General features: G+C 50.1%; 1 protein-coding gene across 1 annotated transcript; it reads left to right on the top strand.

The window, feature by feature from the left end:
• Nucleotides 1-356: 356 nt before the first annotated feature.
• LOC148595530 (ras GTPase-activating protein nGAP-like) lies at nt 357-22,766 on the top strand. The gene is made up of 15 exons (XM_088520381.1): nt 357-537; nt 1,305-1,411; nt 2,818-2,927; nt 6,456-6,609; nt 7,816-7,914; nt 8,225-8,779; nt 10,644-10,797; nt 12,159-12,303; nt 13,160-13,396; nt 14,076-14,277; nt 16,776-17,109; nt 18,508-18,712; nt 19,204-19,312; nt 22,146-22,206; nt 22,717-22,766. The coding sequence occupies exons 1-15, from the start codon at nt 357-359 to the stop codon at nt 22,764-22,766; spliced, it is 2,703 nt and encodes a 900-aa protein (XP_088376507.1).
• Nucleotides 22,767-22,968: the final 202 nt, after the last annotated feature.

Raw genomic sequence — 22,968 nt, 5'->3', positions numbered from 1 at the left:
TGTGAGTCAAATGGGAATTTAACTGTGAGCGAAAAACATAAGTTGAATGTGCAGGAGCAAAGATGAGTGGTCGGGGCAGAGGATGGTGATGGGAGGGGAGCGAAGCCGCTGAGCGCTGTCGCAGGTCCTAGGGCTGCCTTTGAGGAGCTGTAGTTTCAGCCTGTTGTTTGGAACCCTGGGAATCAGGGAATGGCCCTGCGTTTTGTGCAGCTCGGAACCGTTGTTGTCGTGATGTCACAAGGCGCCGCCAGTCCGCAGCGCCGCACACCTGCGTGTCCCGCGGGTTCCCAGCGCGACCGGGCGCTTGTCTTCATGCTCCCGCCCGCTGCGCTGAGGAGCGCGACGCCGAGGGCGCGATGGGAGCTTCCCTGCAGCGCTGCATCGTGTGCTGCTGCTTGCCGTTCACGCTGCGTCCCCTGCGCCGGGGCCGTGTCTTGCGGCGCAGGAGGGTGCGACCGGAGCTTTATGCCAGCTCTGCATCCAGAGGTGCTGCTCGCGCTGCGTCCTGCACGCCCACGGCGGGGGAGCGGGGCTCGGGTACCCCTGTGCGGGCAGCGGCTCCCCGGGCTCGGCGGCGTCCCCGCAGCGGGCAGCCCCACAGCACCGTTATGGGGGTGAGCTGCTGCGGGGCACCACGGGGGCTCTTCAGCCCAAATCTGTCACGCTGCCCCAGACTGGCTTCAACTCCAGGCCTAATACTGCAGTTGCCCCCAGCTCCTTAGCGTTCATTCTCAAAGCTTGTAAGAAAGCTCAAAAACTGTCGGCACGCTCAGCATCCGCTAGGTAAACTACTCATAAGACTTGAAGACTTGTGGTTTCTTTTGCTCATTATTTCCCTAATTAACAGGCAGCCTGGAGCCGCAGCGCCGCGCTGCAGGGCCGGCTTGCTTACCCGCCGTGATGCTCCATCTTGTCCTGCGGCGCCCGCGGGGGCTGCGTGTCCTGGCTCCGGCGCCATCCAAACCCCACGTGCCAGGGCATCGCGGGTAACGCCATCCCTGAAGAAAGCTCGTGATAATATAAAGTTTTTGGAATAGTAGCGAACAAACAGCAATCGAATCATAAATACCAGCGAGTATGGATCTGCACCAGTGTTTTTTTTATTTTAACTGCTTACTGCCTATGAGCAAGTGGGATTCATAACCTTGAGTCTGTGAGCGGAAATGCCGTTGTAATTTAGTGAGTAAATCAGAGATGGAGGAATTGGGCAGTGTTTTAATGCACTCAAAACTGTGCCGGGGCGCCCGCGCGGTGCGATGCAGAGCCCTCCTGCGCCCACTCACCTCCCTCCTCTTCTCTCTCAGAGGTCCCGGCAGAGAGTTCTCCTTGCAGGCAGAGCATCTCGGGGACCAGCACGTCGGAGAAGACCAACTCCGTGGATGCGGCGAACACGTCTCCTTTCAAAGTGCCGGTGAGTCCGGCTTTCCTGCAGGGGAGCAAATTTTCCCATCGAACTGGAGGTGGAGGTTGAAATACCATAATGTATAAACAGGCTCTGAGGAGGAAAGAGTATTTCCATTTTTTCAGGTGGTTTTGGTACCTGCTGCTGTATATTACGGGTTATATTTCTGGGAGATCTGTAGTTTGCTTTTTTCTCCTGGATGGATCTAAGGCTGCAAATAGTGACACATCAGCATTAACATGGGCAGCAATCTATATAAATACTTCTGAAGTTGCTGCCAGGGTTTGCATTCTATATTCAATTTTTGGCTAGGAGAATAGTTCCTCTAGGTTGGTGATGGCATGTTATTTTTGCTGAGCCTGTAATGTTCTTAATGAAGGGGGTAAAGGAAGGGGCACCCATGGTGGCTCCGTGCAGCTGCTCTGCGGAGGGGGAGAGCTGATTCCACCCCTCAAGTGCTGCTGAATCCTACTGGATTAAGGAGCTCTCTGTTTGCTCGAATCGTGCCGAGGAAAGCGCAAACGCGTGTGCCTGCAAGCCCTGGAAGGAGCTGGATGCAATATGGTTTAAAATGCGTGTTGTCTTCCAAGCCCCGCGCGGGGCTGTGGCACAGGGTGGAGCGATGCCTGCTGGAAACAGCCGTGACTTCCCCGCACGCGGAGGTGCCTGGCGCTGCCCGTCAGCAGCTGGAGCTGCAGCGGCGCTGCCAGGGGAACACGTGGCTCCCTGTCCTCGTGGCCCTGCAGAGCGCGGGCTCGGAGGAGGAGGTGCAGGCGGTGGTACCAGCAGCCCAGCAGCAGTTGTTTAGAAGGCAGGTTAGCTGGACATGTAATATGTTAAGGTCCTGGGTAGATTTTGGGTTGAGTTTTGCTTCAAAACAGCACCTGGACAAGTATCTGAAGTCACTATACTGAAATCTTCAGAGATTTTAAAGTCTGGATAGTGAGAGTTTTGAAACTGCCTGTTTTTTGGTACGGCTGGTTGTATCCCAGTCCAAAAAGAGAGCTTGGATGCAATGGACACAAGGCATCTTCTAGTCTTAATCCAAGAACTAAAAACATGGTGTGTGGAGGGGAGCATAGGGTCAAATACTGAGTACCCAAGACTACTGCTTGCTAGTAGCGGAGGGGGGTTGTTTGTTTAATTTTTGAGTCTTTTGAGTAGTAATTGGAGTTCACTGAAGTTCACCTGTAACATGAGCAGTGCCGCTTGTTGCAATTCAAAGCTGTCACGCAGGGGAACGGTCATCAACAATCCTGTCCTGCCCCTCTTTCTGCTCTGGTGAATCCCAGTACAGCAGATCCCTCATGGCGGTCAGTGGGAATCACTGAGTGTGGATGCAGTGACACTGCCCTGATTGATTTGTTCCCGGTGCAAGAGGTTCCCTGCTTCACTGCTGTGACTTCTCATTTTAGGGCCTCTTCAGTAAACGTCTGAAAGGCTCCATGAAGAGGACAAAGAGCCAGTCAAAACTGGACAGGAACACGAGTTTCCGTCTCGCTACTCTGCACAACGCCGATGACAGGTAATAGTCAGAGCGTCTCCCAGGTGATCTCACCCACAGAGTGCACCTACAGCGTGAGTATTGCTGAGCACAAGCCCAGAGAGGTAAGTGAGGGAAGGATTTTATTGCCAGCTGTCAGATGGGTGTGTTTGGGACTGACTGATATGTTAGAATATGCGAGGCAGCACCAACTCAAGGCTGAAACCTTTAACTACTCTTAACAGTTGACAAAAAAGGTCAGGTTAAGCATCTGCAGTCAAATACCTTTTTCATCTTCAGCATCCCTGCAAGTAAACACTGGGCCTTAGATTTCATGATAGAAACCACTGGATTGGGAGGTTTTAGTGCCCTTTGCCTGCACGCGGTCGCCCTGAGGCTGCTGGTGCAGGCAGGTCAGAGTGAGCAGCCCTGGCCAGCCCCGAGGACACGCGGTGCCGCTCCGGCACACGAAGGGGCCTGGCTAAGGCCGTAGTTGTGTAGCTGCTGCAGGGTGGAGTCCTACAGTGAACAGAGCATCTATTTCTCAGAAAATGAGAGAACTCAATAAGGAACTTAATTCTATCCATCTAAGAGCTCCTTGCGGTAAATTCTTGCTTGTGTCTCTTTTGCTGGAACTTTGGGCTGGAAATGGATTATATAAGACGCAGGTAAAAGCTGCTTTTTCCTAACTATTTGTAAAGTGCCTTAATTGTCTTCATTAAGCCTTACAGTGCATTTTATTCCACAGTAGTTCAGCAGGAGTATCAGAGTCAAAAATAGGTTGCCCTGTACTTAAGAGCTCTCTCCCCTTTTGCTGTTTAGTGCATTTTTACTTCTCCCTTAGCTGAGCAGAATTCATTAGCTGAACCTGTCATGCTGTGCCAATTCAATCTGATTCTGTCTTCTCCATCTGAAAGCAGTGCCGTAAAATCGTGGAGATGGCTGTGGGTGTTGGAGGTCTTGTTGATGTGAGGAGCTGGGGAGCGGACGGCTGCTGCTCGCCGGTGGTGGCTGATGCTGTTCCTTTAGTCGTGGCAATGTCATGCGGTCCGTTTGGAGTGAAGTTTTGTTATAAACCCCTATTTTCAGGAAGCTGCAACTTGGCTGTATGAAACAGTGTGGTGAGCATAACCATATTAAATAAGCTTACCCTGTGGTAAAGTACTATTTGCTTTTAGTGATTTCTGTCGCCAGCTTTCTTTGAAGTTCTGTGATGCAAAAATCTCTGCCATAAATAATGTAAAGACATAAGTGTTTCCATAACATGGCACTCCTGGTAAATGTGGGCTGATGAGGCATCCTTTTCCAGTGGAAAGGATACTATTTTAGGAAGGTCAATAAGCATATTTACAATGAGTCGCTATTACTTTGCTTTGATGCATGATCTGCTCCACAACAAAACCCTCTCCTCTCTTCAAAAATGGATCTTCCTCTACTGCCTGCCAGCGTGGGCATGAATTGTCAGCTAGACCTGAGTGGCACGTGGGTTTTCTCCAGTTGTGTGTGAAGCATAAAACTCCATCCACGGGGGCTGGCACGGCCCGGCACTGCTCTGTTCCCTTTGTCCTCCAAGTCTCCTGTGCACGGATTTAAAAACAAGGATCCAGGAGGCAAATGAACAGGGTGGCAGGGCCCAAACCTGGGATTTGGGAAGGAGCGACCCGAAAGCCAGCAGTGCAGAGGACACTGGATAAGGACAAGTGTCCACGTGATCCTCCTCCTTTCGGCCGTGTGTCCGCCAAAGCAAGCGGAGGGCACGCAGCGTGGAAAAGGAACATCCTCGGAGAGCAGCAGAGCAGGAAGAAGCCAAGAGGAGCTTTCTTTGGAGAGAGACCTTTGTGCGAATGAGCAGCACGGCTCAAAAGCATGAGCCCTGTGCCAGGCTTGACTGCTGGTTTGGTGAAACCTCGTGCTGCAGGATCGTGAGGGTCAAGAGCACTGATGGGTCCTGCTTGGAGAACGGAAGTGTCTAGGCACTGCTCGACCTCATAGGTACCTTCTGTTGGAAAGCCTGAGGCTTCATGGAGTTCTGCTCCCGCTGGTTGGCCACGCAGGCAGCTGCATGTAGGGGTGCTGAAAGGTTGTAGTTAAGTCTACTGCTTTTCAAAGGATGCTTCATCAATCAAACCACAAGGGAAACCCGGTTCCATCATAAAGATAAACTTGAAAATAGTTTCTTCTCTCCCCATCACCGCCTGCCACTACCCCAAAGTGTCAGTGTGTATCTCAGAGCACCTGGAAAATGCAATTGGTGGATCCAATAGCAAGAAAAACAACTCTGAAGTCATGTGGGAATGAAGCTCCTAAGCTGAAGCAGAGATTAGGATGCTGGGAGGAGAAGGGCTGGAGGGAAGAGGCGGCCAACAAGATCTCATCTGTGTTTTGAACTATGCTGCTCTTTGGGGGTTTTTCCAAAAGCAAAGCCAGCTCCAATTGTTTGGGTGCAAAAGAAGGTAGCATAAAGTAGCTGAGTCTGTGTAATTATTTGGAATTCATAGCAGGGAATGCCCATTTCCTCCCCACCTCCTGCTCTCCCTGCCGCTGTTTTTTTCTCCTTGCAGGGCAGTAGGAGCATCCCTATCCTGCCCCGTGAATCAGCCCTTTCCTGTTTTAAGCAGGTAGTGCTCGGTGGCACCATGGTGCTGTGCAGGCTTCCAGGGCCAGGGTGACTGATAACATCTACCTTTTCTTGCTCTGACAAACACGGAGCCCTGCCTTCAAAGAAACTATTGTGTAGCTTTATAAAGCAAAGCCCTGTGAGGTTGAGAAGGAAATCGAGGCTGTCCTTATGTTGTTTTTCGCATGCTGCTGGGGCAAAATCCAGTTCACCTGTAGTTTGTTTTCAGAAATGAAAGCATTAGTTTAGGCCTAAAAGTATTGTGTCTTTATTGTAGCTTATCAGCTCGGTGTCGGCCCTGGGGAAGAAGGGCCCAAGGTAAAGATGCCATCACCTGCTTACTGGGCTATTGACAGCAGATCTTCCTACTGCACACAGATGTCACCGTAAAATCGAACTGGGAGAATACAGAAAAATTTTCAGTGCCTTGGGTAGTTGGTTCCAAAATGCGTGGAGGAGGGAGGGATATTTCTAGGGACAAAGAGGAGCCTGCACTGGTAACAGTGTCGTGGAGGTGACCCTGCCCAAGCCAAGGGACGCAGGAGCTGGTCAGCTAAAAGAGAGAAGAGCTGCAGGTGTCGAGCTGGGGGCCAAAAGTGAGTAGTGGAGACATGGGGAGGAAGAAAAGGGGAAGCATTAATTGCAAAACTTCAGTATAGCTAAATGACTTGAGCGCCATAAAACGGGAAATAAGTGTGTTTGACTTTAGGTCAAAGACTCTATATCTTAAGAAAAAAAATTGTATCTAGCAGGGGCTATTTTTGCTCCAACAAGAGCAGCTACCGTTCTGCGTTGGTTTAGAGATGTAGAGATGTAAGTGTGCTTTTTGCTGTTAGCAAATATTTCCCTAGTTGAAGAAACACCAACAAGTTGTAGCTTTCTGCGAGATGCTGCCACATTTCTTAGAAATGGTCAGAAAAATAATGTTTCCTTTCCCCATTGTTGTTCTTCAGGTCACATGGATTGCCAAAGCTGAAAGAGTCCCGTTCCCATGCGTCTTTACTGAGCCCGGGCAGCGCGGTGGAGACCTTGGATCTTGGGGCAGAAGAAAAAGTCTTTGTCAAACCACTTCACAGCAGCATCCTTGGACAAGACTTCTGCTTTGAGGTGAGCACTTTCCATGCACCCAGCAGATTATATGCTGTCAGTCAGTTTGAGTGCTTATGTACTCAAAAATGTACTTAGAGCATGCTGGCCTGTGATGAGGCAGCTGAGAGCAAACTGGGAACACATGTTCTCCTGAGGTCTGCCGAATTGGCATGAGATCCCCAAGTCCTGATGGCTTCAGCCAGTCAGCAAAGAGAAAACATTCTCAATTACTGCATCTTCTAATTGAACTTCTCTTACCTTGGGAAATCTCTAGGCATTTGTAGTCAGCACACGTATGTACGCCCTAAGCGTAGCTATTGCTTTTAAGCTGGATTTTCCTCCTGTCACCTAAATTCACTTGAAAATATACCGTAACTGAGAAGTGTCATTTCCACTGTGAACCATATTGCAGCAGCGCAGCCCCTTCCCAGGTTGCTTGAGGAGAAGCTTCAGCAGCTGAGCACATTTCCATTGCACCGGGCAGCGGGGAGCAAAGCTCCTCTTTGCTTTTCAACCCGGGCTGCCTCCAGAACAGGCTGTTTGTGCTCACACAGTCATTTCCCTGCAAGGGCAGCACCAAGCTGGATGCGCCCAAGGCCATTGCAGGCAGCTGTGGCAGGGGAGAGTCAATGTGGCTTCAGCTGAGTCCTTTGCATGTGTCTAAAGCTCTGCAGTAGAACCTGGAAGCGGCCCTGGCAGAAAGCCAGCGGGTAGCAGGCTCTTCTCTGAGCCTCGGCCAGGAGCTGTTCCCACTCACTTGGCATTAGCTCCCTGAAGTCACCATTTCCAGGGAGTTTTTCCTTGTGTCAACACACTGCTAGTTTTGTCTTTCCGCTGTTTGTGACCAAATCATCCAGTACCTGGGATTTTCTGGGGAAAACTGCAAGCATTTCATAGCTATGGATCAATTAACAAGTGTAAAAAATAATTGACTGGCTGATTATAGCCAGATGTATTGTAAGATGTTTAAGAGTCTTTTAAGAGTAACCTTTGGCCCTTCATATGTTTCCTTTTAGTTTGATATTAATTTGAACTGACTTTTTTTTTTCTCTGTTTTCTGTGGGCCTCTCCATCTCTGCTTTCTGGGATCTTGTAATGCTTTCCTGCCTTTTTCATATTTACTCCCTGTTTCTCAAACATTCCTAGTTGTCATCTTTACTTTTTGCAGGATCGTCCATGTCTTCTGGACTTGCTTGATCTCAGCTGATCACTTATATATTGCAGGTAACCTGCTCCACTGGCAGTAAATGTTTCAGCTGTTCCTCAGCAGCAGAGAGAGACAAGTGGATGGAAAACATACGCAGAGCAGTGCAGCCAAATAAGGTAATGGAAATTCCAGAAATAAGGAAGCAAAGGACATGGAGCTCCATGGGTTAATGGGGCAGTACAGCGCTGGCAAAAGGAAAAGGCATTTCAGAGCTGGGTGAAAGAAAGTCAGGTTTTCCATGGGTAAACTTGAGGTAGGTCAGCTCTAGAGCTGGCATGCTGCCTCCCTGGGAGCTTTCTGAGAAGAAAAATGTTCTAGCCCCTACCTTGGACATGCAGAAGACAGCAAGTTGCTTCTGCTTTAGGAGAGAATATGTTGAATTTCCTAGAGATTCTGAATCAAAGCTGAGATCTTTCTTCCATGCAGGACAACTGCCGTCGAGCTGAGAATGTGCTTCGTCTTTGGATCATGGAGGCAAAGGATCTGACCCCTAAGAAAAAGTACTTCTGTGAGCTGTGCCTTGATGACATTCTCTTCGCCCGCACCACCAGCAAAACAAAAGCTGACAACATTTTCTGGGGAGAGCACTTTGAGTTCTACAGCCTCCCGCCTCTTCAAAGTATCGCAGTTCACATCTACAAGGATGCAGAGAAGAAGAAGAAGAAGGACAAGAACAACTATGTGGGCTTGGTCAACATTCCTGTGGCCAGCGTAACTGGTCACCAGTTTATGGAAAAATGGTACCCAGTGAGCCCATCTGCACCCAAGAAAGGGAAAGCAGGGGGACCTTCCATTCGGATCAAGTCCCATTACCAGACCATAACCATCTTGCCCATGGAGCAATACAAAGAATTTGCAGAGTTTGTTACCAGCAACTACACTACGCTGTGCTCCGTGCTCGAACCAGTGATCAGCATCAGGAAAAAGGAGGAGATGGCTGGTGCTTTGGTGCACATCCTGCAGAGCACAGGGAGAGCAAAGGTAAGAGAAGGCGGCCCCTGTCCAAGTGACTCCCTCTTGCTGCTCGCACTGGGTGTCTCTGGGGCTGCAGAAAGTAGGAAGCCTGGGCTGGCCTGACCGCACACAGCAGCAGAAGGTGCCTGTGGCATTTCTGGATATGGGATCAAAAGCTAGGAAAAGGGTCTAGAAAATACTTTCAAGGGCTTGGGCAAATGCATGTGGATGGGTGTCTTACCAACAAGCAAGTGCCCTGGTTGATGCCAAGATTGAAGATACTCTGTGCCAAGTGAAGAGGAGGAAGTAGGAGGGACCATGCAACCTTATGTTACTCATTGGGGACTCATTGAGTGTTTAGGAATCTTAAGAGAGAAATAAGCTAGAAAGTAACTTCCAGAAATGCCTGTGATGGGCTGAACTGCCATTGTTGTCTCAGGCTGAATCAGTTAATCACTTCCAGCCTTGATTTGGTCAGGGTTTGAACAGCTTTTACAGAAGCTGTGCTCAGTGTTATCAGGACTTAGTGTGCTCAGGGATGTTATCAGGACTTCTCTGTGCATGCTGGAAAAAAGTGTGTGAAAATGTCCTGTAGGGCTTAGACAATTTTGAGAGGTATTAAAAGGCATCGATTTACCTGGCTGCTCCTGCCAAGCTGGGTGTGTGAGAGGGGTGCCCAGCTGTAGCCGGCGGAGTGAGTTACACACCCCCAAACACAAGTGTGAGGGTTTGAGATGTGGAAGAGCAGCCGTTGGCAGCATCCAGGTGACAGCCCCACTCAGCTGCTGTGAAACAGCCTCTCGTGTGCCCGTAGTCGTGTACCCTGCCCGCCTTGACCTGCCCCTCTGAAGGGGGCTCTCTCAATAAGAGCTTTTTCCTCACCACGCTGTTTCTCAAATCCAGGGAAGTTGCTAGCTGGGATAACTCCTCTAGGATGGTACTAAAATGCTTTTTGAAAGCAGCCCTTGGATTCCTGCAGTGCTAGCTGCAAGGAGTAGGCACGTTAATGTGATCAGTTTGTCTTTGCAGTGCCACAGTATTTTTGAAGTTCTCTTTTCTAGACACATTGAGCAGCCTGGGCCAAGGAACCTTTGCAGCTCACACTGTGGTGCTGATAGAGATGCATGGTCCCAGCCTGCACTATGTGAAAATATTTCTGTCAAATTTCATCAGAAAGCAATAGCTAATTTGTTCTGAATATTTGCCCTAGTTTGTTCTGAATATTTTGTACTGATACATTAGTTTTGTATAATCAGTAGGGCTAGGATGCCTCGCTGCAGTGCTCTTTGGAGGACATTAATGTTTGGAGCAGCACTAGCAAGTCACACTTATCATTTAGTCCTAATTTAGGATCATGGGTATTTTTTTCTTTTGAAAAGTAAAAAACCTCGGACAAAAGTACAGCTCCTGTCCTGGAGATTCGTTAAGCACTGAGTGTTTCTTGTGATGTGCCGAGTGTCCTTGGCTCATAAGCACTTATCACTTGAGGAAAGAAATATTACTATAGGACTAAGCCCTATATTAAGTGGTTTTTCACAGTGATGAAACTCGATTGTTACTTCCATGCCATGTAGATCCACAGGAAGTATGCCAACATTTTTTTCCAAGTCCAGAGCTGTTTTTATTTTGTGAATTAAGTTGTTGTAAGCCGTTCTTCTTAATTAAATTTTGCTGAGCTGCAAGAATTGATTCCTAACTTCCATCTTGGGTTTTTAAATGTATAGTTTGTCTGTGTTCAGCATGAAAAGCAGTCCTTGGCACCCCATGTCCAAAGCTAGACAGTTATTTCAGTGATCCTCTTGTTCCTGTGTTTATCCTTCCTCCTTGGTTTCTGCCTAGCGTGACTGAGTCCAGTTAGAATAACCTCTGCCCATGTTACTTTTTTCTTCAGGACTTCTTGACAGATTTGGTGATGTCTGAGATAGATCTTTGGTTGGAGCACGATGTCTTGATCTTCAGGGAGAACACACTTGCTACCAAAGCTGTTGAGGATGTTGAGGAATACCTAAAATTGGTAGGGCAAAAGTATCTTCACGATGCACTAGGTAAGAAAGTGCCAACCTGTCTTTTTTTTTTTTTTTTTTTGGTATTACAAGGGCTAATCCAGTTGCAGAGAACAATAAGTCAAGGAACTGGATTGGACTCTGTGTGCTGGGATCTGGGAGGTGGCCCATCCAAAGACCACAGCTGTAGTGGTGAAGCCGGAATGAAAATTAATGGCTTTTATCCCGTGGTCTAGAACATGGGTGCTGAGTGATAAGACTAAATCACCGATGTTAGAGATGGAAATACGCCGTCGGTTGTGCAGCCTGTCTGGTGCCCAGGGCAAGGCTGCTCGTGACAATATATTCCTCTCATTCTTCATCACGTGCTGAGTGTCACTAGGCAATTCACTCCGATGCTGTGCTCTTTGAAAGAGTTAGTGACATTACGTTGGTGTGAGCTGTTTATTTTATCTGCGAGAGCGTCTCAATACACGATTAATACAGAGCCTCGTGGACCACAAAGAATGTCTTTCAAAGACATTTAAGGGAAAAAAATAGCCCAGGAAGCAACAGTTAAAACAGAGCTCACCCACAGAAGTGATGCTGATGGTTTAGCAAGTAAGTGATCTAGATGGCCTCAGCAGGAAGATTTTGGACCTAAGCAAAACAGTTTAAGAAAATGTGGCAGCTGATCTGCTTGCAAGAACACTGCTGGCTTTAGCTTGGATGGGCTTGATGGTTGGTTAAGGCTTTTTAAGAAAACAGAGGTCGAAAAACAAAACCCCTTTGCACGAACAAGCCTTGGGGTGTTAGCTCGGAGCCGGCAAGGACATGGCAGGAGGTGAACTCAGAAGACACTGAATCATTAAACAAATGAATGAAGGTTTTGTCTGGTGAACAGCAGCAGTTTAAAAAACATTTCTTAGCATAAGTCCAAAAAAAAAAAAAAAAGAGAAAAAACGGTGAATGGTGCATTTAAATATATTAAGCAAAAGAAACCTCATCCTTTTTCGAATGTGTGTCCAAGGATTACAGAAACGCAAAGGACTTTGAAAGATGCAGGCGACAGAGGCATTGTGAGATGTTCCTGTAAGAAACTGAGAAAACAAGCAGGATTGATCTCGCACTGGAGTATTAGTCTTATTCCTGAGCCAGATTTGAAATGTAAGGAGGGCGAGTTTAGAGATAATAAAAATAAACATCACTGTCAAGTGCATTTCCTGGGGAAGGCCTGAGGATGAGTAGCAAAGCCTCATTCCTCTGGGAGAGCCAGAGGAGCCAGGCTGCCAAGGTCTGGTGTCTGGAGGCCGTGTCGCAAGGCAGCAAGGTTGCTCTGGAAAGGCACAAGCAGGATTGAAAGGTGCATCAGGGAGGCTGTTCCTCTAGTGACTGTGGTCTGTCATCCTCTTCCCTGTGTCCAGGAGAGTTCATCAAAGCTCAGTATGAGTCAAATGAAAACTGCAAAGTGGATCCCAGCAAGTGCTCACCCAGTGAATTAGCAGACCATCAGAGCAACCTGAAAAAGTGCTGCGAGCTGGCCTTCTGCAAGATCATCAATTCCTACTGGTGAGGTGCTCTCTCCTCCTTCTCCCTCACAGCTCTTTTGAGTGGAAAGTGTGAATTCCTCTTCTGAGGATGTGAAGCCAGCAGTCGTGCTAGGAAGTAGCCGTCTATCTTCTTAGACTGCCTTGTTTCCTTTTCTTGCTGCCTTATTACCTGGGGCGCAATACCGTGGGTGACTTTTCTGCCTAAACCAGGGGGTTCCAGCAGGAGCTTCTGCTGAAATCCTCTGCAGGGGACAGATAGTGAGTTGTGCCTGAACAAGGAGGGAGTTAAGGGAAAAGACAGCGGGAGCTCAGAATAAAAAGTGGGTTTGGTATGTAGAGACAACTCTTTCTCAGCCCCTTTAGAATGGTAAAACCAAAAAGTGTGGGAAATCACACTGGCCGAAAGATTTTTATTAATCTCTGCTAGTGAGTGTCCTTGGAAAAAAAATGTCCTTTCTGCTTCAGGGCAAAATATATGCAAAGCAGTGGAAGAGCTTTACAAGCAAAATACAAATTTCAATTATAGTTCATATAGAGTTATATAGTTCATTTTGATCCAGTTTGTTTTAAATATCTGGAGCACTCTGTTTCAGCGTGGTCGTGGTGGTTTTTAGTCTGCACATCGGTGGGTCTGAAAACAGCTTCATTTCACATGTTTGAACAAGGGATGATTTAACTGGTACTTAAGAATCACCAGATTAAATGGTGATTTAAGAATAGATGTTTAATGACATTTTCTGGCCTAGAGAGGTGGAGTGAAAATATAAGTCAAGGATGATTTCTCACAGTTAATTATTTCAAGTGATTGGTCACCATTTTGACTTTCTGCCTGTCATTGCCCACACGGTTTTGTGTCTCTGCTTGCTGTTTTTCAGCGTGTTCCCTCGGGAGCTGAAGGAGGTGTTTGCATCGTGGAAGCAGCAGTGCCTGAGCAGGGGCAAGGAGGACATCAGCGAGCGCCTGATCAGCGCCTCACTCTTCCTGCGCTTCCTGAGTCCTGCTATCATGTCCCCCAGCCTCTTCTACCTCATGCAGGAGTATCCTGACGACCAGACATCCCGCACCCTCACTCTTATTGCTAAAGTGGTTCAGAATCTGGCCAATTTTGCTAAGTAGGTGGTGGGGATGACCTCGAAATCTCTGCTTCTAGAGGTGCAAATCAGGTCAAGTAAGGAGAGCCCTGCCTAGTGGTCATTTTTGCAGACTGCTGATTCTTGTGCAAATTGGAACAGACTTTAGAAAGGAAGAAATTTCCTCCGTTCTCTTTGGAACAGCCCAGAGCTGAGTTAGGCAGAGTCAATTTGAATGCAGACTGGAGCTGCACTGAATTCAGTAGAGGGACACAGGAGAAAAGCACGAAGAGGTTAATGGTTTAGCATGCCTGTGTGTGCCTGTTTTATGCTATTAAAAAAAAAAAAAAAAAGTGTCGTTCCTGCCAAGGATCATGTTTTTTTTTCCCCTTCCACCTCCCAGGTTCCCAGCTGAATGTAGGCCCAGGGGCACTTCTCCGTTAGGGGAAGGGGTGCAGGGAAGGTGCTGGAGAGAAACCAAGTCTGTGGGAGGGAAGAGATGTTACCAACCCCCTTGTTGACAGTATGAGTGGCAAGTTACTAGTATTTAACCAAGTCGAGAAAGCAGGGAATCTCTTAAATTGCCCATTTTCTCCCCTTCCAGACACCTTTTCAGAAAGGCAAGTCAAAAGATAACCATGAAGTGTTTTCAGACAGTTATTTTACTCTTGTGCTTTTTTGTGGTGGTTGTTGACTGAGTTTTCCCTCCCCTTTCTTGCAGGTTTGGTAACAAGGAAGAGTACATGGGCTTCATGAATGACTTTCTGGAACAGGAGTGGGAAGGAATGAAGCATTTTCTGCTCGAGATTTCTAATCCAGAGAGCATCTCCAACATGCCCGGGTTTGAGGGCTACATCGACGTGGGCAGAGAGCTCTCCGTTTTGCATTCCCTCTTGTGTAAGGTTGTTTCCCAGCTTGATGAGGTAAAGCGGAGCGGAGGCCTGGGAGGGCGAACGCGGCGATTGTAGCGTAGCGACCGTAAACACGAGGAGACATCAGGGGAGCAGCCGGAGCCGCGCTGGGGAGAGAGTGCCCAGCGGCTGGGGAGAGGAATGTGCGATAGGGCCATCGCCCAACGGTTCCCCCGCGCTCCCGCTGCGGCCCCGCCGGCTCCGGGAGGCCCCGGGGCGGCTGCTGGGGGCGGCTGGGCCCCACTGCTGGTGCGAACACCCAAATCAGGCAGAGAGGGCAGCACTCGAGTGCTTGGCTGGGAAATGGAGATGCTGGGGGGAGGTTCTTTTGGATGCAAGTTGAGGCACCTGGCTGGACCCTCCCCTGCCCAGCTTGGGCTGAAGTCACGTCCTGGCCAGGCAGAACTGCTCTCCTGGAAGACCAGGGCCAAACCCGCTGAGATTTGTCCATTTCTGTGACGTTTGCATTAGCTTTTAGCTTAGAGGGGCCCTTGCCAGAGCTGCACTCCCTCCTTGCCACGGGAGACACTCGGCTGCAGCTCTGAGCACTGGGACCATTGAACTGCACAAGAGCAGAGTCTGGGTTGTTCTTCCCCAGCTACATTCCCTGCAAGACCCCAGATCATTAAAACCTTGTTAACAAGTAAACCTGATGAGTCAGAGAAGCTGAGCTCCATGTCAGCTTTTTTTTTTTTTTTTTTTTTTTTTTTTGTGAAAGTACTTAAAACTGTTCCATATTTGCACTTTTGGAGCTGCATAATTTTGTCTGTGTTCCGTGTCTTTTGCAACTGGAGAGCTGAGGTGACTTGCAATGTGTTGCTAATGATTTTTGTTGCTAGAATGGTCTGCCAAGATACTGATTTGTTGGATATTTGTTTTCTCACAGCGCATTATTTAAAAGAAGGCACTGAGCTTTGTGCATCAGAGTAAATCTAAATGTCCTTGACTCAGAAGGATAATGTATATTAATCTCAGTTAATCTTAGGCTGATAACAGTTTGTGGTCTTGTTTTTCTGTTTTCGTCATACATGTGCAGAGTTTGCACTCCTGGTGTCACAGACAATAAAATCTTTGTTATAAAGACAGCTCAGCAAGCTTGGAAAAACAGGCAAAGGGAGCATGTAAAAGACCAGTTCCACCATTTCCATAAGTTGGGGTAAATCCGTCAGTGCCACAAACTGTGCCACCTTCCTCCAGCTGCTCAGGCCATCAGGTCAAGGGAAACCCAGTTTCTGCAGGGCAAATGGGTACTGCTCTCCAAACGAAAACGTCCTAAATGTCTCGGGCAGCTGGGAGGAGAAGGAGCCAGACGTAAAGCTTTAAAGCAGATGTGCTTTGTCCTTTCTGTAGGTTAGATGTATGGATCTATCCTAGCAGGCCCCTGGGAGCTGGCGTAGTGGATTGCTATAAAGAGAATTAAGGGATAAAGTTACACTGCAGTGCTGTTCTACTGTGGGTAGTGAGTGAGAATTGAGGAGACAAGTAACCTCACAGATCTTAATAGAGCAGGAGATGCTCTGTAAGAAAGCTTCTGTAAACAGACCTCTCTCTGGAGTGACTGGATCCTTGCTCACGGGAAAAATAAGGACATCTTTGAAAAGAGGAATGTCTTTGAGGGAGTTTTACTTCAGCATTAAGTCTGTACCACTTTTGTCTCCTGCTTCGGGCACGAGAGCAAGCAGCACCGTGTAGCTGCTACAACCAGTCTTCACCCAGAGAGGGCAAAAATAAAGAATCCAAAGGAGCAACTTCCCCTTTGGGCTGCTGCTGTGCTTGGCCTGGCCAGCACCAGGCTAGGGCGGGAGTAAACCTGAGGCCAAGCATTTAATCCCACCTTCCATGGCAGTGTTGGAATGAGGGTCACTGGTGTTTTCATGCAGTTGCTTTTAAGAAGGGAGGAGCGCCTTAGTTTTTGATAACCGTTTGCTGCAGGAGATGGCATCAGCGTAGCACGCCAAGCCCAAAGGCTTCTGAAATGAAAACCTTCTTTTCCCCACCTCCCTCAACCCTCTCAAGTCTCTCATGACCCTCGAATGCCGCATTCCTTGTCTGTTGGCATGCATTTCTTTTACCACATGACTCCCTTTGCCTGGAAGGTTCCCTCCCACTAGCTGAATCTATAGCCTTTAAACCCCCCTTAATGAGTAGATACTGTAGTTTTCACTTTGACCTCACCCAACCTGGCTTTAGTTTGCTTTGCATGATAGTTTTGCATTGGAACAGCCACAGTTTGGTTTTGTTGAGCATGATTTTTGTTTGTTTTGTTTTGTTTTGGGGGATCAATCCTAATTTCTTTTCTATTTCCTTTTCTTTCCTCAATGTCTGCTGCACCCCGTTGGTCTCCTCCATCCATCTCGTCGCCGTGATTACGCTGCTCCGTAACACTGCCTCCCGGTCCAGGCACACCCGCACACAACCACCCACCCTCCTTCCTTCCACCTCCACCCCTCCGCCTCTGGGCATCGTGATCCAAAACCTGGCGGGTGTCGCGGTGCTTGTTGTCCAATTAGGGTGAAAATTCCTTTCTACAGGCGACCGTGGCAAAGCTGGGACCTCTGCCTCGCATTCTTGTGGACATCACCAAGTCCCTGACCAACCCTACGCCCATTCAACAGCAGCTGAGACATTTCCCTGAGCACAGTTCTAGTCCCAGCATCAGTGGCAGTCTCTCCTCAGGGCTTCAGGAGATATTTGAGGACCCCACTGACAGGTTGGTCACGGCCAGAGCTGGAGGGGAGATGGGGGATGAGGAGGGTTCACTTCAGAGCGCCCAGGCAGTGGTGAATGCCTTGTTGCTTGAACCTTCCCACATCGTAGGAGTGATTCATGTGAAGCAAAAAGCTGGTAGGTGGCAGAAACACCAGAGGTCTTGCACAGGGTGGCCTGTGCCAAGCTTCTGCACCGTCAGGTGTAGCTCCCATTGGAAATGCTGTCCCTTCAAGCTGCCTCGACTTACAGGAGCTTTCAGATAGCTCCTGTTGAATTTTTAGACATATGCAATAATATAGAGCTGGGGAAGGGTTAAAAGGGGTCTGAAATGTTCCGAAGTCTTGCTGGGAAGAGAAGGGTGTGAGAGATGGGGGAATTGGTGGGAATGGTTTGCATTTCACCTGTGAAAAATAACTGTGAAGCACTTCTTGAATCAAGCCTAATGCTCAGAGGTAAGTGGTAATTAAGGAAGAGTGTGTTGCAACTTGAAACACTAAGAGCTCATAAAAGGAAGTCTGGTTCCTCGAGTCTTTCAGAGCGAGGAAGTTGGCGGGGGGGTTAAATGAGGTAGAGAAGCTTCTCTGGGACAGATCTCGTAGGGATGCGGCTCAGTTAAAAAATAACCAAATTCCTTTTTACTCCACAGTGTTCAATCCACAGCTCAATCTTGATCAGCAGCTGCATTTGGGTTTTTTCTTGGACTTCACCTAAGGCAAATGTCTGTCATCTAGATGGTGGAGTATTTCAAGGCTAGCCAGAAATGTCCGTCATCTCCTGAGAAGCACTTTTTAAAGTGTGTTTATTTCCCAAAGTAGATGTGACTTTTTGACTTTTTTCCCAAATAAAGATTTTTTTTCCAAATAAGAGGTTTTGTATTCTGAGAGGGTGGGATGAAAAGAGGAGAATATTTGGTGGACAAGAAGTGGCAACAGAAACAATTTAGGAAAGGTGAATGAACCAAACCTGAAGTGGAATGTGCTGAGATTCATTGTACCATTGCACAAGTGCTTATCCAGAGGTGGTAGGTGGAAAAAACAAACCTCAGCCAAGTAAATTTGCAGGCTATATGTAGTGAGTGATGGGCCCTGCCTTCAGCCTGGAACAATTGGTTTCATGTTCCTCAGGTCCTGAGAAATGAGTTATTTGGGTCCCTTTCACAAGTTTGGTCACCCTAGGACATCTGTTTACAGCTGAGCACCATTAGCAGCTTGTGGCTGGGAACTCCTTGGGTCTGGAGTAAGTGGGATTGTTACCAGGCAGGACTGAGGAGCCATGTCAGAGCTATTTGAGGGCTTAAACTGGGCTACAGGAAGACATTCCACAGTGTGGGAATAACCTAATGCTCAGTGGGAGCCTCCGTACTCCTTTGTGGTTGCCCACAGTTGTCTGCTTGTCATTTCCTTTGCTCCCATCAATTTAGTTTTAATGAAAGTGAACGGTGGCTTTCTCTCAGCAGCAGCAGAACATAATAATCCGATGGGTTCCTTTCTCCTTTGCATCTGATTCTTTCCTGCTCTGCTCCCCTCCCTGCACGGTACGAGCAGGAGATAGCGAAGCTGAAGGAGCGCCTGAAGGTGTCCAGCCACCGGCTGGAGAAGTACAAGCTGCGCCTCCTCGTGCAGGAGGAGCGGATGCAGAAGCTGCTCGTGGAGTACAAGTCCAGGCTGGTAGACAGAGAGGAGAGGCTACACCGGCAGCAAGAGGAGAAAGACAGCCAGATGAAGAGCATCATCAGGAGGTGAGACTTGGCTGCAAAGTCTGCAGAACATGGAGAGCAGGAAGCTCCCCCTTGTCACATTTATCCTTGACAATAAAGAGAGCAGTTGTGTGGGCTTGATATGCCTGGACTGACACCACTCCTGCCTTAGAGATGAGAAAACTGAGATATGAGTGTTGAGACTTGCTTTAGATTGTCAGGAGAGCAGACAAAAAGATTTAGGAATTTCTAACCCCAGTCTCTGCTATACCTCTAACTGGTCCATTTGCTTTGTTTGAAAACTGTACTCATGGGGTGGTTTTACAGGACAGTTAGATTATTGGCAATGCCCACTTTGAATATAATAAATTCAGGCAGTTGGGGCTATGAGAAGGATCGATAACCTTTCTTGAATGCAACAGACTTCTTGCAGAAAAGAGGACAACCGGAGAAGTCAAAGCAACAGCCCCAGAGCAGCCAAAACACCCAGGAATAGTTTTAAACTGCACTAATTCTCTCTTTTTGCACATCAGACTCATGGCAGTTGAAGAGGAGCTGAAAAAGGATCATGCTGAGATGCAAGCCATCATTGATGTGAAGCAGAAAATCATTGATGTGAAGCAGAAAATCACTGATGCGCAGGTAAGGAGCTCAGGATTTCCCGGAGCTGAGTGCCCTGTGCCTAGAACCCATCATTCTTTCCTATCTTCCTGTCCCAATGTTATGATCTAGCTCCCAAGGCAGTACTGGCCATGGTGTTGCACACATGACTTACTGCCTCCTAGGAGAGAATTGGGAGTTTTGTACAATAAAGACCCTACTGTCTGAGAGCAAGCTTTGAAAAGTCAAAATCGCAGGACTTTTCTACTTGAGGAGAACCCAAGTGGTGAAGGAGCAGTGGGGCATTGTGTAGACACTGCTCCAAGCGTGGGCCTGGCAGCTCTGGAGCAGCTGTGCTTCTTAGCAGCATAGGTCAGTGGCCATGTGCATGCAGCCCAGCTGTGCACGCTCAACCATGGCTCGGAATGGCAAGGGAATGGCACGCTTGCCATGGAGCTTGCCCCATCTCGCTTGTGTAGCATTTCACCTCATCTGACTCTCCGCGTCAGCCCGCTTGGCCACCAGGCCAGGACAACACCCGGTCAACACAAGTCACTTGTGGAAAGTGGGACCCAGCGGGAGTGATGCATGTGAATGTGTCATGTGGGGTAGTGGTGTGTCTGCTGTGCCCTTGCTGATGCCAGAGAGCAGAACTTAGGCAACACAACCTGAGGCTGATTTTATATCTGCCTGTTAATGTGGGCGAATTTTGTGTTTAGGGAGCACCTTTCCTGTTGCTGGGCTTTTTAATCGCTCCAGCTGCATGATTTTTTAATAGATGATCTTTTAAGAGGATTACACGTTTCAGCAAAGAACACCTTAAAGAAGTAACAAACCTGTTTTTTAAGCTGTATTTTTATGCTAGTAGCACTGGACTGTGTGGTCTGTGAGATCCATCTCTGCATTTCATTGCCTGGGTTTGTTCTAAAGAAGATTTATTTTTGTTCTGTGAATAATTTTTGAAGGTTATGTATATGTACAGACACAGATACCTTTGAGATCTTTTATGGATATTCCTACAAAGAATACAAAATAACTTTAAACAGTTTAAACCTCTTGAACCTGTGCTGATTCAAAATGCTGTTCTGTGCCATGAAGTTGGATTTTGTGTAGCTGGGGGTGGTGCGGGAGCACCAGGCAGCGCCGGTCAACGTTTCGGGTGACGGGCGCCGAGGCCGGGCAGCCCCTGGGCAGACCGAGTCCCGAGTCGCGTGTCCGGGCGCCAGGACCTGGATGGGGAGAGCCGCGGGGTGCAGGGCTGCGGCCCCAAGCTCTGCCTCCCTGCTACAGGAGCCGCCCGTTCCTGAAGCCTTCCACATTCCTGGGAATAGCTGGGATGTGGAGGCAGAGGCAACGCGGAGAACTGGTCTCGGCTCTGACGCTCTGTACAAGACAAAGCCTTTTTCTTTCTTTTTTTTTTTTTTCTGAAGCTGAAAGACTTCTTGGACTGAAATCCTATCTTAGGCAGTGGATTTTTGGTTGCTTCATTACTAGCAACTTCAGTGGTGAAAAAGGAACTACATTGCATTAATTGGGCAGGACAGCGCGCAGTGCCTTTTCCTGGTGGAAACAGAGGGCATCCCAAAAGCTGCCCCATGGCAGTGGCTGAGGCAAGCCCAGCACAACCAGCTCCAGGCCTCGTGTGGCAGCTGCATCTGCAGGGGCTGGAGCCTGCCCAGACAGGAGGGCACGGGGCAACTACAACGGAGGGGCTGCTGTGCTGTCGTCCTGGCTCGCGGCGCCTGCCAGTCTGCGCCTCCTGGCCACGGCGACAGCATGGCGCACGTGCGGAGGCCAGGCCGTGCTGCAGGCAGCGGAGCCAGGGATGCGTCCCAGGCGCTCCCCGAGCCCGACAGGAACGGGCCGCGCACGCTTGCGCGGCGCCCGGCACCTCCCCTGCTGCGTGCGCCCGACTACCAGAGCCTGGAGCAGGGCGGGCAGCGCAGGAGGAAGCTGGGGGCTCCCCAGGACAGGTGAGCGCTGCTCGTGCTGCGCACCCAGCACAGGGCGCTGCCCTTGCGCAGCCTCCCAGCCCCCAGAGCCCCAGACGCCCCGGACTGAGCCGCCACTTCAGCCTCTGTGGAGGGGCAGCTGCAGCCAGGAGCTGCCTGGGCCACCCCTTGGCCACCAGCTGCCCTTGAGCAGTGTCCCGGGCCCTGCCAAGGGAGCTACCCGTGCCCACGTGCACCTGCCCCACACTGACCCTCTCCGCGGAGGGCAAAAAGCCCCTGGCAGCTCTCGCACAGCCCTGCTCTAGGGCCAGCCGCACGCTGCGATGGGGGGCACTTGCCCGCCCAGCTGGGGCAAGCTCAGCAGGCAGCCGGGAGGCCAATGCCAGCCCAGGCTGCTGCTGCCGCCCAGGGCCTGGCTGCCTCTGGGGCCCTGCCAGGTGCCCAGGGCAGCTCTCAGCAAGGACGCTGCTGCCCAGTGCGCAACCTCGGGGCTCTCTCTGCTCTCTTGCAGCGTGGACACATTCTCCCGCATCTTCCATCGGGAGAGAGAGCCGCGAAATGTCCTGGAGGCAGAGAAATGCACCCCCAAGCCACCAGAAAGGCTCCCCGAGCTGCGCAACAGCCCCCATCCCCGCCACATCCGCAGGATCCCGGCCATTGGGCAGGGTGGCGCGCCGTGCGTTTTCCTAGTGGAAACAGAGGGCACCAAGGAAGAGCAGGTAGGAAGTGCTGCCTTGTGGGGCTGGGAGCAAGCAGGGGCCATGGGGAACAAGAGCTCTGGGCAGGCCACAAAGGGCAAGGAGAAGCAGTGGGTGCTCTGTGGCCTCCCATCCAGGCCAGGGGCCACTGCCTGCTGCACCCCCAAAGCTGCCTGCCCCACGGAAGCCACACGAGCTCCTTCTGACCCTTCTCTTCCTCGGCAGGCTCGCTGGTGGCAGTGGGCGCGCACCTCCAGCCCCAGGGAGCGCTTCAGGAGGCCGGCGGGTAAGTTGTGTCCACCGCAAAGAGCCCACACAGAACCGCCCTCCCCTTGGGGCTGCTGGGGGAGCCGGGTCCCTCGGGTCGAGCCCCTGCGGCGGGGGCTTCCCCGCTGCCCTGGAGAGGCGCCAGCCCTCCCTCTGTGCCAGCGGGACCACAAGGCCCAGAGCTCTGGCCGGCCTCTCCAAGGGCTCCAGGCGCTCGGCACCTCCTCTCAGGCAGCCGCAGCGCTGCTGTCTCTGGCTTGTCAGGGCTGCAGCAGGGCAGCCCTTCCTCACGCACTGCTGGTCCCTCGGCCAGCCTTCCTGTGGCCCCTGCACGTGTCCCCCTTGCAGCCGCCTTGCTCTGAGCCTCAGCAGCTCTCAGCCTCCTCTGGGGGCCTGGGCTCCACAGTGCCACCTCCTTGCCCTACAGGGCCCCTCGCAGCTTGCCCAGCAAGAGGGAAGCAGCCTGAGATGAGCCTGCTCAACAGGCCCCGCAGCGTTTCTCACCGCTTGCCTTCCTCTCTTTTCCCAGGGCCACAGGAAGCCTCTGTGGAGGCCATCAGGTTTCCCAGCCTCTCCTGAGCTGCACGTGTTGTGCAGTCCCTGCCCAGTGGAAGGCAGGAGGCACGAGGACCTGCCCAGGAACACCAGCTTGGAGAGAAGCAGCTGGAGCAGCCCCCGAGTTACCGACTGCCCGTGCACGGCCCAGTCGAGCGGCTGGGGGCCTGCAGAGCCCTGCAAGGGCCAGCACCTCCTTTCCCTTGCAAGCCAAGGTTCTGTTTAC

Source organism: Tinamus guttatus, unplaced genomic scaffold, assembly GCF_059628265.1.
Source record: "Tinamus guttatus ecotype Peru unplaced genomic scaffold, ASM5962826v1 Tinamus_guttatus_pri_ptg000087l, whole genome shotgun sequence".
NCBI classification, from domain to species: domain Eukaryota; kingdom Metazoa; phylum Chordata; class Aves; order Tinamiformes; family Tinamidae; genus Tinamus; species Tinamus guttatus.
Note: the sequence above shows the minus strand (reverse complement) of the source record. Positions and strands in the feature narration are given on the sequence as shown.